Source organism: Cricetulus griseus, chromosome 2, assembly GCF_003668045.3.
Source record: "Cricetulus griseus strain 17A/GY chromosome 2, alternate assembly CriGri-PICRH-1.0, whole genome shotgun sequence".
In the NCBI taxonomy this organism is placed as follows: Eukaryota; Metazoa; Chordata; class Mammalia; order Rodentia; family Cricetidae; genus Cricetulus; species Cricetulus griseus.
This window is the reverse complement of record NC_048595.1, coordinates 330,968,850-330,984,586: the sequence shown is the minus strand read 5'-3', so window position 1 is coordinate 330,984,586 and position 15,737 is coordinate 330,968,850. Positions and strand designations below refer to the sequence as shown.

The following is a 15,737-nucleotide window of genomic DNA, read 5'->3' as shown; positions in this document are numbered from 1 at the left end:
AACACCCCCTGAAATTCATCCACTGCCCAGCCCCATTTGAATATCAAACAGCCTCCTCCCTGACCCCCAGATCTTCCCTCTTAAACCTATTTAAACTCTAGTTTTTACATTTTTAGAAAATTCCTCTAGCTAGCTAGTTTCATGGCTTAACATACCCAGCCTCCTTCAAAACACTCTGTGGTGTCATAGTACACCTGGCCCCTGGGACACATTCGCTGCCCCCCTATCTTTGTTAATCTGTTATGCACATGTTACCTTGGTAATGATGTCTCTTCCCACTAGTGTGTAAGTTCCATGAAGACAGAGACTGCTGTATTTTTCAGTATCTGTATGTTCAAAAAATGAATATAATGAAGCTTAACTGCTGCCCTTTGTTAACAAAGGGCTACCTACCAGACATCTAAACACCTTTACCCAAAAAACAACTCTGACCGGACTTCTAACAGCACAGAGATTTGCCTAAACATTGGGTGATGGTTGCCTTTGTATAACCATTCCTGCTGTACACACTTTTGTGTGGACTGATTCTTTGTGGAACATTACATTTATGAGAGTCATCCACGGTGTGACTATGCACCACATGTCTGTCCTATCTGTGTATGCCAGGATCCCAAGGTTTTCAGCTTGGGGCTCAAGAATCAAACCCTTGCAGAAACAGTATTAAGTACTAATACTAACAGTACTAAGAAGGTGTCCCCAGGGTAATGTGAGCAAACTAGCAGTGGAGTAGGGAAAATGAGACACAAAAGGGCATAATTTCACCTACATTCCCAACCATGCTCCCACGGGAGAACTGTGAAGTGTAAATGCAGAGTAAAAGAGCCTTCACTCTCACTAACTGGAGGACTTTTCTTAGTTCTTGTCCCTTGAAGGCACAGACTCAGTCACGGTGCACAAACAGCAGAAGCTTTTTATCAATTTAAATTCCAGACCTTCTTGAAAGGACTATGGAGCTCTCGATCAATCCATATATCTTCCTCCCTCATTCCCCATCTCCACTCTCCCTATCCCATCTGCTTTCATTCAAAACACAACCATTGGATGCTCCTATCCTGATTTGCTACCATATTCTGCTCTCATTAAAGACGAAAAATGGCTCCATTTGATCCTCAACTCTGAACCCCCAAAACCCGAGTTAAACAAGGCTTTTCTTGTTATAAAACAGAAACTAACATATCTGTGTCACTTCTCCATCAACATTTCTTCTTTCTAAATTTTTTTATTGTACCCACTCTGTAGAGAAATGCTATTCATGTCACATTTTGCTTGCATTTTCCTAATGAGTTTCCTTTCTGGTGATGCCATAACAAAAGACCAAAGACTTTATGGCTTAACAGCAAAAATTAATTTTCTCACAATTCTGGAGATTTACAAAAACAAGCTCAAAATATATCAGAGATGTTCTGACTCCTAGGGCTTATCTTCTTGCAATGTCTTTGCCTGATCATCCTTCTGTGTGTCCTAATCCTTTCTACTGGATTAGAGCCCACCCATACAACCCTATTTTAAATGCACTGCTTCCATAAAGACCTATGTCTAAGTCTAGCTTTGCTCCAGGTACCAAGGGTTAGATCACCAATACCTAAAATTTCAGGAGACATAACTCAACCCATAATACCTAGTGACAAAATAACTTTATGGTAGCTGAGCAATTTACATATTCCCCTTTACTGCTTACATTTCTTACCCATTTTTATTGCATTATGTTATGATAAGTCTTTCTGCCATTGCCACCCGAGCCCTGCAGCCACGATAAGGTCCCAATTAACACACAGAGAGTAACACACATTAGGTACAAATGCTGCTTGGCCAAAGACTAGGATTTCTTATGTTAGCTCAGTCTTAATTATCATAAATCTATATATTTTATAAGACTTATCTTATCGAGAATGCCTTCCACTGGTGCCCTCTCTTGCTGGATCACATGGGGACTCCAGAGCAGAGGCCAGGAGGAAAAGCAAGAAAAAAAGGGAACAACTTCCTTCTTGTCCTTGCTTATATATGAGTCTGCCTGCTATGTCACTTCCTGCCTGGATCACAAGACTTCTTTACTACATTTCCCAGAATCCTCCTTGACTCCTAGTCCCACCTATCTTGCTTTCCTATTGGCCAAGTGTACTGTATTTATCAACCAATAAGACAAACATATACACAAAAGGACCTCCCCCATTATTTGCCTTTTCTCTATTAATTTACGGGCATTTCATGAGGTGACCTCCATAGACAGCAAAAAGCTTTTCTACCAGAGGCAGGAAGACAGTTCTACCAGAGGCAGGAAGACTAAGTTACTGGTATTGGTTCAAACTTCAGGAGTCTGACCCTGAATAGTTTATTTTAGGGATATTTTAGCACAGTACAACTTGGTGAAAACTTTCCTAATGATAATTAACTTAATCCTGTGTGCACAATAAAGCAAACATAAGTCTTCTTGAGGAGCAAAGTAAACTAAATAAAGACAGGTTGTGACTACCTCACATTCCAGAAAGATGGGTTCGATAGATTGGCTGTAAACAACAATATATTAGAACTGAGAACTTAGAAATAAACTCTAATCTTTATTGTCAAATGATATTCAACAAGAAGCAAAAACATCTTTCAGGGAAAAATAGTCTCTTGAACAAACGAATGCTGGGATAACTGAATATTCACATACAAACCATAAAAATGACCCCTACCTCCACCACACAAAACGTCACTCAAACTAGGGACTGGAAAAGTGACACAGTAGTTAGCATCACACACTGCTCTTACAGAGGACCTGAGTTCAGTGCTCAGCATCTCACAACCACCTCCGGTTCCAGAAGACCCAATGTCCTCTCTTAGGTATGCAGACATATACCTATACACAAAATTACAAAAATAAAATAAATTTGTAAAACAGTCAACTCAAGCTATAACAAAAATATTCAAAAATGGGTCTAAATATTAGAACAAAGCAGAAGACAACACTCAAGAAAATGTAGGTGGGGCCAGATGGTGGTGGAGTGGCTTTGATCCCAGCATTTGGGAGACAGAGGCAGACCAATCTCTGAATTCCAGGCCAGCCTAGTCTACAAAGAAAGCTCCAGGACTAAGGCTGCATAGAGAAACACTGTCTTGAAAAAATGGAAGAGAGAGAGGGGGAGAGGGAGAGGGAGAGAGAAAAGAAAAAGGAAGAAGAAGAAGAAGAAGAAGAAGAAGAAGAAGAAGAAGAAGAAGAAGAAGAAGAAGAAGAAGAAGAAGAAGAAGAAGAAGAAGAAGAAGAAGAAGAAGAAGAAGAAGAAGAAGAAGAAGAAGAAGAAGAAGAAGAAGAAGAAGAAGAAGAAGAAGAAGAAGAAGAAGAAGAAGAAGAAGCCCCAACCAATTAGTGGATGACTTTCTAAATTTGACATCCAAGACACAAGTGATAAAGACCACTGGTAAGTGGAGCTTCACCAAAACTGAAAGCTTCATGCTTCAAAGTTCAGCATCAAGAAAAAGAGACAGTCACAGATGTGGATAAAATATTTGTAAATCCTACATGTTATGAGGGTATTGTCTTTGGAATATCTAAAGAATGCTTATTCTTTGTTAGTAAAAAGACAGTAATTTTTAAAAAGACAAAGGATGCAAATAGGTGTTTCAGCAAAGACATATGAATGACACAGGAGAAGCTCAACATCACTAGTCATTGGGGAAATGCAAATCAAAACCACAATGAGATGCGATTTCACACCCTCTAAAGAAGGAATTATCAAAATAGTGACGATATTGGCAATGATACAGATAAATTACAGCCCTTGTAGATTGCTGGGGAAAGTCTACTATGGTACCTCCACTTCAGAAAACAATTTTAAAGTTCCTAAAAACGTTAAACACACAGTTACTATGCAATTACTCAACTACCCAGTAATGTACTAGTAGATATAGACGCCAAAAAATTATGAAAACAGTAGTTCGCATTTAAAAATTATACATAAATGATCACAGTCACTCAACAGTCAACTAATGAATGAATAAACTGTGGTTTGCATATATAGTGAAATGTTATTGGCAATAAAAAGAAATAAAATATTAACAGGAATTACAACATGAACTCTCAAAGGTATTGTGCTAAGTGAAAATAATTAGCTGCAAAAAGAATGATTTTATATTTTATGATTGATTTATTTTATGTACTTATCTGAAATGCCCAGAGCAGACAAATCTATGGAGACAAAAGGTAGACTTGAGGGCCGCTGATGGGGCAACAGCTAACTGATAAAAAATTTTTCGGGAAAATCAAAATGTCTTACAGTTAGATTATAACGGTGATATACAACCGTGGAAGCATGCCCTAAATGAGGGGAGTAACAGTACATGAATTACACCTTACCAAGCAATTGGAAGTCAGAATGAATGGAGAAACCATGCCCACAATTATTTAGAAACAAAATTGACAGTCTCCTTTATCACTTGGTGCAAGTGTGACTTTGAAGAGAAAACAAACAAAAAAAAAAAAAAAAAGTGAGAAGAAAAGTATTCGCCAAAACCAGAAGCAGGGTATCTCAATGCTATTACTGAAAATGATAAAACCCTGGTCACTGTGAGATCTGGGAAAAAGAACCGCAGGTGTCTCAGCAGGGGTCCCTTCTGATGTCAAATAGCTTCTAAAGAACAACAACCCCTGGCTGTTAACTGTGGGGCTGGTGGTTTAACACCAGATATCTTCATGGAACATATGACCATGGGCCTCACTATCGAGACCACTTCCTCAGTTCAGACAGCTCAAGACTTTCTTCTAGAAACCAAGTCAGCACTGTCCTCCCAAGACTGGCCATGTGTTCTGTCTGTTTTAGGGAAACAACATATCCCAAAGTTGGGACAAAATAACCTAACTTCTGCTTTCCTTCAAAACTGAGGCAGGAATGTCTGTCCATAAATCTTCCTCTGGACCTCCTCTTGTGTCTTGCTTATCAATTCTTATAACCCAAGAAAATAGCTCAAAAGAAATGAGTCTGGTGACCATATTTAGAACATTTTTTAAAAACTCCGTGTGTGTGTGTGTGTGTGTGTGTGTGTGTGTGTGTGTGTGTGTGTGTGTGTGTGTGTGTGTGTGTGTGTGTGTGTGTAGACCAGAGGTTGACACTGGGCATTTTCCTCAAGCACTTCCCGTTATTCTTTGAGACAGAGTCTGTCACTAAACCTAGAGCTTGCCAGCACAGATACATCTCCCTACCTTGGCTTTCCAGTTCTAGGATTACAGGCACACACTGTTGCACCCAGATTGTTGTGTTCATTTCCGGGGTCCATACTTGAGTTCTTCTGTTTATATGGCAAGCACTTGACCAACTGATACACCACCTCCCTGGCACCTAAAACTCTGATTTTTTTTACCTGCATCCCCTCCCACATCCTCCTCTTCCAGTGCCTTCCCCCATTCTCTTCCCCCCACCTGCCCCATCCCCTCCTCTTCCATCTCTAACCAGGAAAGGGCAGGTCTCCTATGAGGTTGACCAATAAAACATGGTATATATCAAGTTGCCATAAGACTAAGCACCTCCCCATGTATTAAGGCTAGATGAGGAGACCCAGTATGAGAAGTAGGGTCCCCAAAAAACAGTAAAAGAGTCCAAGACAGACCCTGTTCCTGATGCTAGAAGTCCCACAAGATGATCAAGCAACACAACTGTAACATATTTGCAGAGTGCTTAGGTCAGTCCCATGCAGGCTCACTGATTGTTCCTTTAGTCTCTGTAATCCCCTATGAGCCCAGCAGGTTAGTTGACTATATGAGCCTTCCTGTGGTGTTCTTGACCCCTCTGTCTCCTACACTCCTTTCTCCTCCTCTTCCTACTCCTCCTCCTACTCCTACTCCTCCTCCTCCTCCACAGGATTCCTGAACTCCACTTAATGTTTGACTGTGCATCTCTGTACCTGTCTCCATCAGTTGCTGGATGACACCTCTCTGATGACTCCATCTCACAAGAGACTGCCAGTTCAGGCTATTTATCCACTATTGCTAGGAGTCTAAGCTGGGGTCTTCCCCCATAGACTCCTGGGAGACTCCCCTGCACCAAGCTTCCACCTGACCTCAAAATTGTCTGTCCCCAACAGTACCCCTCAGCACTCCCCTCCACCACCTGATCGATCATCTACAGCTCTGATTTTAAGTTTCCAAAGAGCTTCTGCTAAGGATACTGATGATAATATTGCTGGTGATGAAAATATCCCAACTGAGTCATGTCTAGTCCCTTCTCATGAAGTATATTCTAATGGCAACAAGATTCCCTTGCCCTCAACTGTCAGATAGGAGGCCATGGCCCTCTCCACCCAGCAGCATTAATACAGTCAAACATGTGCACACCCCACTCCCACCCTGTTATGAGGGATCACATCTGCTTTTCTCTTTCTTAGTTTCATTTTCCAAGTTTACACCTAGAAATTTGAAAGAGAAGAAATGAAACCACATCCCTTGTACTCTTATATATAGGTAGAAAGAAACAAAAACAGAGTTCCCTGCTGATTGATGTGGGGTGAGCCACAATGAAGAACTTCTGTGCTGCACGGGTGTCTTCTCTTGCCACTGTCGTTTTTCTTCTGCTAATTCCTAAAGGTAAGACAGACTCATGCCATTTCCATCACAACCATAATGGAGCAGATTTTTATGATGCTTTAACAATGATGCCTGTTTACAACTGATTGAATACCCAAAACCTGGGAGTGTTTAGCATTCATTTTTTCAGCTGTATTTATTTTAGAAGAAAACAATATTTATTTGTAGTTTCCAAAAATTAGCAAAAATTGTTGCTGATTGCTACCAATTTATAGCTTGAATTTTGCTTTAAAAGACAATTTGAACCTGGCGTTGGTGATGCACACCTTTAATCCCAGCACTCCGGAGGCAGAGGCGGGTGGATCTCTGTGTGTTCAAGGCCAGCCTGGTCTACAGAGTGAGTTCCAGGATAGGCTCCAAAGCTACCCAGAGAAACCCTGTCTCGAAAAAAAAGAAAAAAGACAATGTGAAAACAAGCAAATGAATGAGTGAAATGCTCTTAAGCTGGGGTATCAAGCTCTACCTTTTGAGAAAGGAAGCCGTGGTGAGGAATCAAATACTTAGTTCTTTCTTCAAATACTGCACAGACAGCTTTGAAGAGCTCAGCCAAGTCTGAGCTAGACAGCATAAGCCATTAAGAGTGGTAGGTGCTTCTCGATATTTCTCTTGATCAGTGATTCCCTGGCAAGTCTTCCAGATGCTGAAGAAGACCTGTCACTGACTCTTCAGGAGAGCTGTAGTAGTTTCTTTTCGGCTGCTCCTTCCACGTAGTAAGTAGTAAATAGTCCTGTCTGAACGAATGCACCATGCATCCATGGGAACGCCATCGCTTCTCTTGCCCTAACTCTGGGAGAACAACAGCTCCTGAGTGGTTCTCCATGTTCCTTGAAGAAACTCCTAGAAAGCTTGGTGTGGGGGTAAAATGGTTGGTAAATATGGAGGCAGCCATGATTTCTCCCAGGACCCATAAGCTTATAGAGGTAGAAGTGGTGGACAGGAATTGGAAAAGATGTTCTAGAGTCAACCTTTATACCCAACAGTGAAAATAAATTTTAAAACAAGGTTGAAAGATGTTTGGGACCAAAAGTGGACACATGCCCAGGACAGCACAGCACAGCACAGAGGCACTCAGTCTTGTCAAATCCCCCAAACCTAGAGATTAGAGCAGATTTTCTTTTTCCTTATAATTGAACTTTGTTTTTTTAAAAAAATTCAGTTGTATGTATTTGTGGAATAAGAAGTGTTGATCCCTATTTAAGAGACCATAACTCTTGGCCAACAGTCAGAAATATTTTAGGAGACTCCAAGGATATCTTGTGTAGAAGTTGAAGAACTGAAGCCCTGCCACAAGACACGAGATCTCGCCACTGGCGTGCACACTCTCTTTGTGCCTATGTGACTCTCTATTCTCCAACAGTGTCTATCATCCTGGTCCAGCTCATGCAAGTTTTAATAAAGTGGATCATCTACTTATAGCCCCTCTACTCCTTTTCTCTCTACTCCACTCCTTGTAGCTCATTTGGAAAGGGTTTAAACTAAACCATGTTTGACCTGAGGATTGAAACAGAACCTCAGGTGTGACTGGTGTTATTCTCTCCACTTGTGAATGAGAGTGGTGCTCTTAATACCCAAAAATCTCACAATGACCAAAGTCTTCATGGAGGGTCGTAAGATGCAAGTTGCTAACACCAATTTGCGTATTGTTTTTGCAAGGCCTCTGAGTGGCAGGGGAAAGCGACAGACTTCTACAATCCATTCCTACCCTGCTTCTCCAATTAACTAACACTCATCCAGAAGGGAGTAAGGACACTTAGGGCAGCATCAGCACCACCATTTCCTCTAGCAACTGCTGATGGTATCGATCACGGCACAGCTCTCTGCGCTTGGCAAAACTTAAGCTCTGAAACTATGGTTGTGACAGATTTCCAGCAGAGTGGTTCCTGGAACACCAGTGATGGGCTTCTGTAAATGTGACAGTAAGGGCTTCTCAGTAGTCCCAAAGGGCCAAGACTTAGGGTCAGACATCAGAAGGTCTACATAAAGGAAAAGAGGAGGGTAAACACAGGTGATACCAAATTCTCTCCAAATTCAAAAGGCATGCCTTGTCCCAGAAATAGAGGGGGTTTTTTTATTTTTATTTTTTGAGGAGCTATTTGGAGTGGTGACTGACCTGAGTTGCCTTTTTCTGTTGAACAGGTGGCTGTGTAAGAATCATTGGAGGAGAATCAGTGGTTCCTCATTCAAGACCTTATATGGTCCTACTTAAACTTGATCGACAAAACATCTGTGCTGGCACTTTGATTGCAAAAGACTGGGTGTTGACTGCTGCCCATTGCAAAACGTAAGTTTTTTACATAAAGGCTTTGTATAAATATTCTAATGGGGAGAAATAATAAAAATAAAAAGACTACACCTCACTAATACATTGAAAATTCACTAATATTTTCATATGCATGTGAAGTCCTTGACAAGTTACACTGATCTGAAAGGAAGTTAAGCCCAGAATTGTCACAAGGAGCCAGTCAATGAGGAATGCAGTGTCTGCAAGCCCTGTCTGAAGGTCTCCACAAGGAAAATATAAAATAAAAGACAGAGATCACAGGCTTGGAGGGCAAAGGGAGGCAGAAGAGGATCTGGGAGGAAATGGGGGAGAAACAGGAGTGACTATGATCAAAATACCTTGAATGAAAGATTTTTTTAAAGAAAAGAAAGATAATAAATGGGTTTGTTAAGTAGAAATAAAATTACTTTGGCTATTTTATTAAGTGAGGAGCACTCCCAAGAATGAATAAGCTAGTGAACTGGGGTAAAGCAAAAGCACCAGTGGGCCACTAGACTCCTGACCCTACATGAGTCTTACATTTCTCTAGAGCATATTCCATTTGTTGTGTGAAGCCCATGTGGAGAAGGGATTCCTGCCCTTCTCTGCCAAATGGCTTCTTTCATCTGTCATCATGATGGCATTTTTCCCAGTACCTATGTTCCTGCCACAATACTACATGGACAACATAAGTTCCACCTAACTGAAGCTAACTAAAATTACAAATTTACTCCTTTGGACATCCACCAAAGTCCTAGTAGCTACTTGTGGCTCATGGTTTTGGGACCACAAAATTTATAGGATATAGTATGATCAAAGCATGTTCTGGAATGTACAGCTATGGTGTCTTATGTGAGACCAGCCTCAGCTGGAACAATGGAGAAAAGACAATGTGAGTATTGTTCAGCTTGGCGTATAATGTGTTGTGAATGGCAAGAGCCATAAGTATGAACACATTAAGAAACATCTGCACCCTGTGTGGCATGCTCATAGGATCCCTTGCTAAGCCTTCTGTTTCTGGAAGCTTTCCCACTTGAGTTTGTTCTCTTACAAAGAGATCTGTCAGGAACTGCTTTCCAACTACCAACTGCCAGTTTCCTGCCTCTGGATCTCTTGGGAGCTTTGCTTTTCAGGGATTTGCAGCCTAGTCCTCTGCCACAGCTCATCAGGGAAAGGAAAGAGTGGAAACAAACCCAAGACTTGGATTTGCTGTCATGAACTTCTCTCATTTGATTTTTTCATAAACCTTGGTTATCTTGTTATAAGTAAGCTGTTGGAGATAACAAGTGTGATGACTCAAATGTCATTTGTCCCCTCAAAAGTTAGTTTGCTAAGTTTGGTCCCTAGGGTAACCATACTGAAAACTGGTTGGGACCTTGAAGAGATACTTCATGGGGCTCCTTTCCGGTAATGGGGTGAATGTGGCCTTCGGAGTTGGACAGTTAGTGTGAAGGGTATCTTGCTATAAATCAAGCTCAGTTTCTGGTCACTCTCTTGCTTCCTCTGTCACGAAGCTGATCATGAATCCTCATCCCTCCCACTTTTCTACCATGAAGTGACATGTCACAAGTCCCTCATGAGAAGTCCAGCAGATGCTGACGCTGTGCTCTTGAACTCTAAAACTGTGAGCCAAAGGAAACCTCTGTTCTTTATAACCCACCCAGCCCGGATAGTTTGCTAAATCTGCGTAAATCTAAGGCAGTAATGAGAACAGATTCATATACACCATACCCTTCAAGACAGGCATATTCTTTCAAGCTACATAATTTCTCCAAAATCAGCACTTGCATCAATGGCATAATGAAATTGTTCAACACATATTATGACCATTTTCTGGTTTAACCAACAACTAGTATTGTATCTATTACAGGAAAAGGGGTTCTCAGGTCATTCTTGGAGCTCACACAGTAGACAAGGATGAGCCAGAAAAACAGATATTGTCCATTAAGAAACCATTTCCCTATCCATGCTTTGACCAGGATACACATGAAGGTGATCTGCAACTTTTACAGGTATGTAACTTTGGTTGTCCCTTTCAGTCACAGAACTTCTAAAGTCTCACCACTTACATGAAAGTATGTTCCTAGTCCCCCACCTGGTACAAATACAGGATCCCTACAGGGATAGGTAAGAAGTTCAAACATCCATATTCATTGTAGTTGGCATTTTCATTGGGCCACTGACCAGCTCCCAAATAAAGACACAGAGATTTATTATTCATTATTATTAACTTGGTCTTCTCCCACTAGCTCTTTTAATTTAAACTATTTCTATTCATCTTTGTTTTGCCTCAGGGCTTTTCATTTTACTTTCATCCTGTTTGCCCTACTTTGTTGCTTCCTCCATATCTGGCTGGCTAGCCCCTGGCATCTCCCTCGTGTCTCTTTTTCTTTCATTTCCCAAGCCTAAATTCCTCCTCCTACCTACTCTTCTGCCTATACCTCCTCCCTCACTATTGCCATTCAGTCTTTTATTAGACCACTCAAGTGCTTAGGAAAGCAAGGTAAAACAGAAATACATCTTTATATAGTTAAACAAATGCAACACATCTTTGCATAGTTAAACAAATATTCCACAGCATAAATACAACACACCTTTATATAGTTAAACTGATGTACCAAATCAATTAATCTCATACTCTTAACTATTTATGTTTGTTTTCCTACAGTTAAATGAAAAAGCAACCATTAACAAAAATGTAGCTATTCTTCACCTACCTAAAAAGGAACATGATGTAAAACCAGGAACCAGATGCCATGTTGCAGGATGGGGGATGTTTCAGAATAACTCACCTCTTTCTTCTACTCTGAGAGAAGTCAACATTACTGTCATAGACAGAAAGATCTGCAATGATGAAAAACACTATAATTTTAATCCTGTAATTGGACTGAATATGATTTGTGCAGGAAACCTCCGTGGTGGAAAGGACTCATGCAAAGTAAGTGAAATGAGATGGAGTGTGTTAGCTATTGGAGCAAGGCACATGGGTGAGGATGGTCTTATAGGGTCATTGGCTTCTACAGTTTTCTACTGTACTTGTTTGTTTGTCTGTTTGCCTGTTTGTTGAGAAAGGGAGCCTCAGTATGTAGCTCTGGCTGTCCTGGAACTCACTACTTAGATGAGGCTGGACTGGAAGTCACAGAGACCTGCCTGCCTCTGCCTCCCTGATGCTGGGATTAAAGGCCTGCACCACCCATGCCCAGCCTTGCACTGTGCTTTTTGAACATTGGTAAGATCTAGGTGAATAAATTATCACTCTCAGCTCCAAAGAGTCAGTAAAAGTAAGAATCCACTGCTAGGAAAGGATTGTGAGTCAGCTACTACATTGACTTTATTTCATATGTTAAAAAACAAAACAAACAAAGAAACAAAACACTTAGAAGAAATGGTGGTGCATTTATCAGTTTTCATGCTACTATGTGTAGATCCAATCATGCTACATACAATTATGAAGAGTTCCTAGACAGCCTTAAGCCTTTCCCACTTCATCACAACCCAAAAATCTCACCTGACTTTGCTGTGGACATGTTTGAAATGCCAGCCATTCCCAAGCCTGGCCAGGGACCTGGGACTAGACCCTGCAGCTTCCTAACACTGAGCAGAGTAAACCGTTTTAGGCATAACCCTCTCACCTGAGAATGGATAAGCCTCCATCCCAGTGTCCCCAAAAATATGAGTGAAGGGCCTGATTAAAGACAAGAATTAAAAAGAATACTTTGCAAACTTTTATACCCTCAGTTGTAGCTTGTTAGTTCTTGCCTTTCCCCAAGACTCCGCAGAGTCTCCCGAGGTGAGGGCAATGGGTCTGTCTTCAGGGAAGAAGTCAGAGGAGCTGTGCCTTGTCTTCAGGACCAACACTAGCTAAATGCCAAGAAAAAATGGCATCTGTCCTTAACACCATTCTTCTTTTTACTTGACCCTCCTGACTCATTGCCTCCTGCATCCTCCACCTAAGGCACTCAGGAACCTGACTTTCTCTCTTAGGGAATCATAGACAACACCCTGGGCCACAGCAGCATTCCAGAATACCCCTCCCCTAGCAACAGGCCCTGTACCCACAGAGGTTCAGTGTTGTTTCCATGTTCTCTCAGTGCCCTAGGCTGGCTGCTGAGGAATCCAGCCTATGGGCTGAATTTGCACATTCCCAGGGAGGGGATGTACCTCAGCAAGGACGGCCACAGTTCTCATATGATCCATTACTTCATACCGATATAAAAGCAACTTTTCCCTGAAAGGGGGACTTCAGTTTTCTTTCTTTGGGGAAATAGTTATCTACAAGAGGAACCAGAAAACAAGGCACTTACTCTTTTCCTAAATATATCACCTGTGTTTGCCTGTTTCACTCCATGTTGAAAAGATGATCAGGAGATTGCTTTCTGGAAAAAGGCAACCGACCTTAAAAATCAGTGGCTGAAATACACAATATAGCATTCATTTCCGTTTTCATTAATCTATAAATATTAAACTATTGCTAAGCATCTTGATGTTTTAAGCATTAATTTTCAGTGAATTTGGGGCTAAGCATCACACTAAATGCTACAGAACTTCTTCATATATTGATCTCACCTCATCCCACCCCTCTTCTTTCAACAGGGAGATTCTGGAAGCCCTCTGCTGTGTGATGGTGTTTTCCGTGGCATCACAGCTTTCGGCCTGGCTGGAAAGTGTGGAGATCCCCGGGGGCCTGGCATCTATACTTCTCTCTCAAAGAAGCATCTTAAGTGGATAATTGCAACCATGAAGGGCACAATTTAGATGTGTGAATTTCATTTTATCTGCACTAAATGTCACTTCTACATCTAATCACAAATAAAAATCAATTGAATGACCATACATGCTTCTCTCTTGCAATGTTTTTCGGCCGATCTCCATGAGTAAAACCAAGAGTCAGAAGGCAATGGCATAGATAATGCAGGAGGGAGATTAGAAAACCAGGGCCACAAATGTCCTCCATGTGTCCCATGACAGGAGAATTTCTCCCTGAACAATGCACTTTCACTCTCAGCAGATCTGTCTGACAGCAAGCATAAAGAAGGACTCGGGCATTCTGAACTGCTCTAGAGTGTAGGAGTGAACAGAAAAACCTAGCTCCCACTATTCTTATTTATATGCAAGAGCTGAGGGGACAGATACCAGAAATGACTCAAGGGTAGTTGCCCTAGGCTGGTGTGCATTGCCTCTTGGCCTTTGGACTAAGATGAAACATAACATCAAAGGCTGAGATAGAACAGAAATTCGAGGTCTAGGTGAGTGATATAAATGAAGTTTCTGGCCAGCCAAGAAAAGGATGTTACAGAAAGTCAGCCCGTTCCTTGGTAGTTTTCATTTTAGTCTTGGATTGTCTAGGTGATCTCTTGGTTCCCCTTGTCTGTGAGCCTGGGTTGATGTCACCAACATGGTAGTCACAGTGATTGTCATGCCTTCATAGGGATAAAGTAATAAACTGTGATCAAAACATTTTCTTGAAAAAAAAATGCCTCATGTTTGCTCAGCACTTTTAATTTAGTGGACAGCCATCATCCCAATGGCCATTTTGAGATGGGATCATGGGAGCAAATTCCTCCAATTTCCATTAGAAATGTTTATATGTGTATATATAATTATGCATTATGAATCCACACATACATAAATAATTCCTGTCCAATACAAAAACATGCACTAGAGTCAGCTCTTAAAGCCAATACAGAAGGACAATGCAAGCTGATTAACACTAGTCACAGGCTTTCAGGTACGGTTGCCCACCAGAATCACAGACTTATCCACAATCACCACTGCCCATGACATACCTCTAGAGGGTTAATTAATATTAGTGGAACCCAGAACATGGGATTCCTTATATTAGCACCCCAATATGGTTAATAACAGCCAAGGATCAAACTCCCTACTCTACAAAATGAAGTTTCTATTAGAGAAACTCTGGGCTGATATTTTTTGGCATGTCATAAATTTTAATATGAATTTAGGATTTTAATTATAATAAATAGACTATTGTCTACTGAATCCCATTTTTTGAAGCCAGAACATTTATTTTATGACTTATTGAAATCCTCAAGATGAGCTGGATGCCCACAAGTAGGGTGGTTATGTACCAGAAACTGACTCTCTCACAGTCTGCGGTTGAAGTGTGAAGTCTAGGGATGGGTGGGATGGCAAACCCTAAGATTCTCAGCCTTGCCACTTCCGGTTCTTGACAGCTGAAGCCATTCTTCGATTTGTGCCCACACTATCCAGCCTGCCTCCGTGAGCACACTGACTCCTCTCTGTCTAGCCTCTGATTTCCTTACAAGTTACAGGACACTTGGCATTGATTAGGCCTGCTGGAATAAACCAGGACAACTGCCCCCAAGAACCTGAAACTCTTCACATCATGAAAAACCCTTTTAAAGAAGTGGGAAGTTAAATAACTCTTAGAACTAGGAAATTTTTAGCTGGAGAATAGCATACTTTCCCAGCATTTGCCAAATTCTGGTTCAATTCCCAAATACAAGGGGAAAGAAGAAAAGAAGGGAGGGAAGGAGGGAGGGAGGGAGGGAGGGAGGGAGGGAAGGAGGGAGGGAAGGATGGAGGGAGGGAAGGAAGGAAGGAAGAAAGGAAAAGAGAAGAAATCTGTATACATAATCAACTCACAAATTTAATTTTAACAATTTTGAAAGGTCACCTTAAGATAAATCCACAAAGAAGCAAAGTAAAATGGTCCCTCCCTTTGGGCTGCATAGATGGTTCAGCAGTTAAATCCATGCACTATTCCTGTACCTCCAAGTACTCCCTGTTGGGTGGTTTACAACCACCTGTTACTCCAGCTCCAGGAGCACCCAATGCCTCTACCCCACCCCCAGGGCACATTCACTCACAAGTGCACACACTCACAGACACATAAGCATAATCAAAAATCAAGCTTTTTAAAAGTGATTTCCTTTTTGTAAT

At 41.3% G+C, this 15,737-nt stretch overlaps 1 protein-coding gene across 1 annotated transcript; it reads left to right on the top strand.

Annotated features, from left to right (window-relative positions):
• The first annotated feature begins 6,425 nt into the window (after nt 1–6,425).
• Nucleotides 6,426–13,633, top strand: LOC100774711 (granzyme A-like). The gene is made up of 5 exons (XM_027401445.2): nt 6,426–6,553; nt 8,690–8,834; nt 10,684–10,825; nt 11,482–11,751; nt 13,407–13,633. Exons 1-5 carry the CDS (start codon nt 6,484–6,486, stop codon nt 13,566–13,568), a joined length of 789 nt encoding a protein of 262 aa, XP_027257246.1. The 5' UTR covers nt 6,426–6,483; the 3' UTR covers nt 13,569–13,633.
• Nucleotides 13,634–15,737: the final 2,104 nt, after the last annotated feature.

What these genes read in the sequence shown, in the direction of transcription:
- LOC100774711 (XM_027401445.2), top strand. Translation starts at nt 6,484, where the DNA reads ATGAAGAACTTCTGTGCTGCACGGGTGTCTTCTCTTGCCACTGTCGTT. An exon ending in GTGATCTGCAACTTTTACAG is followed by an intron (nt 10,826 to 11,481) that starts GTATGTAACTTT and finishes GTTTTCCTACAG; the next exon opens with TTAAATGAAAAAGCAACCAT. An exon ending in GTGGAAAGGACTCATGCAAA is followed by an intron (nt 11,752 to 13,406) that starts GTAAGTGAAATG and finishes TTCTTTCAACAG; the next exon opens with GGAGATTCTGGAAGCCCTCT.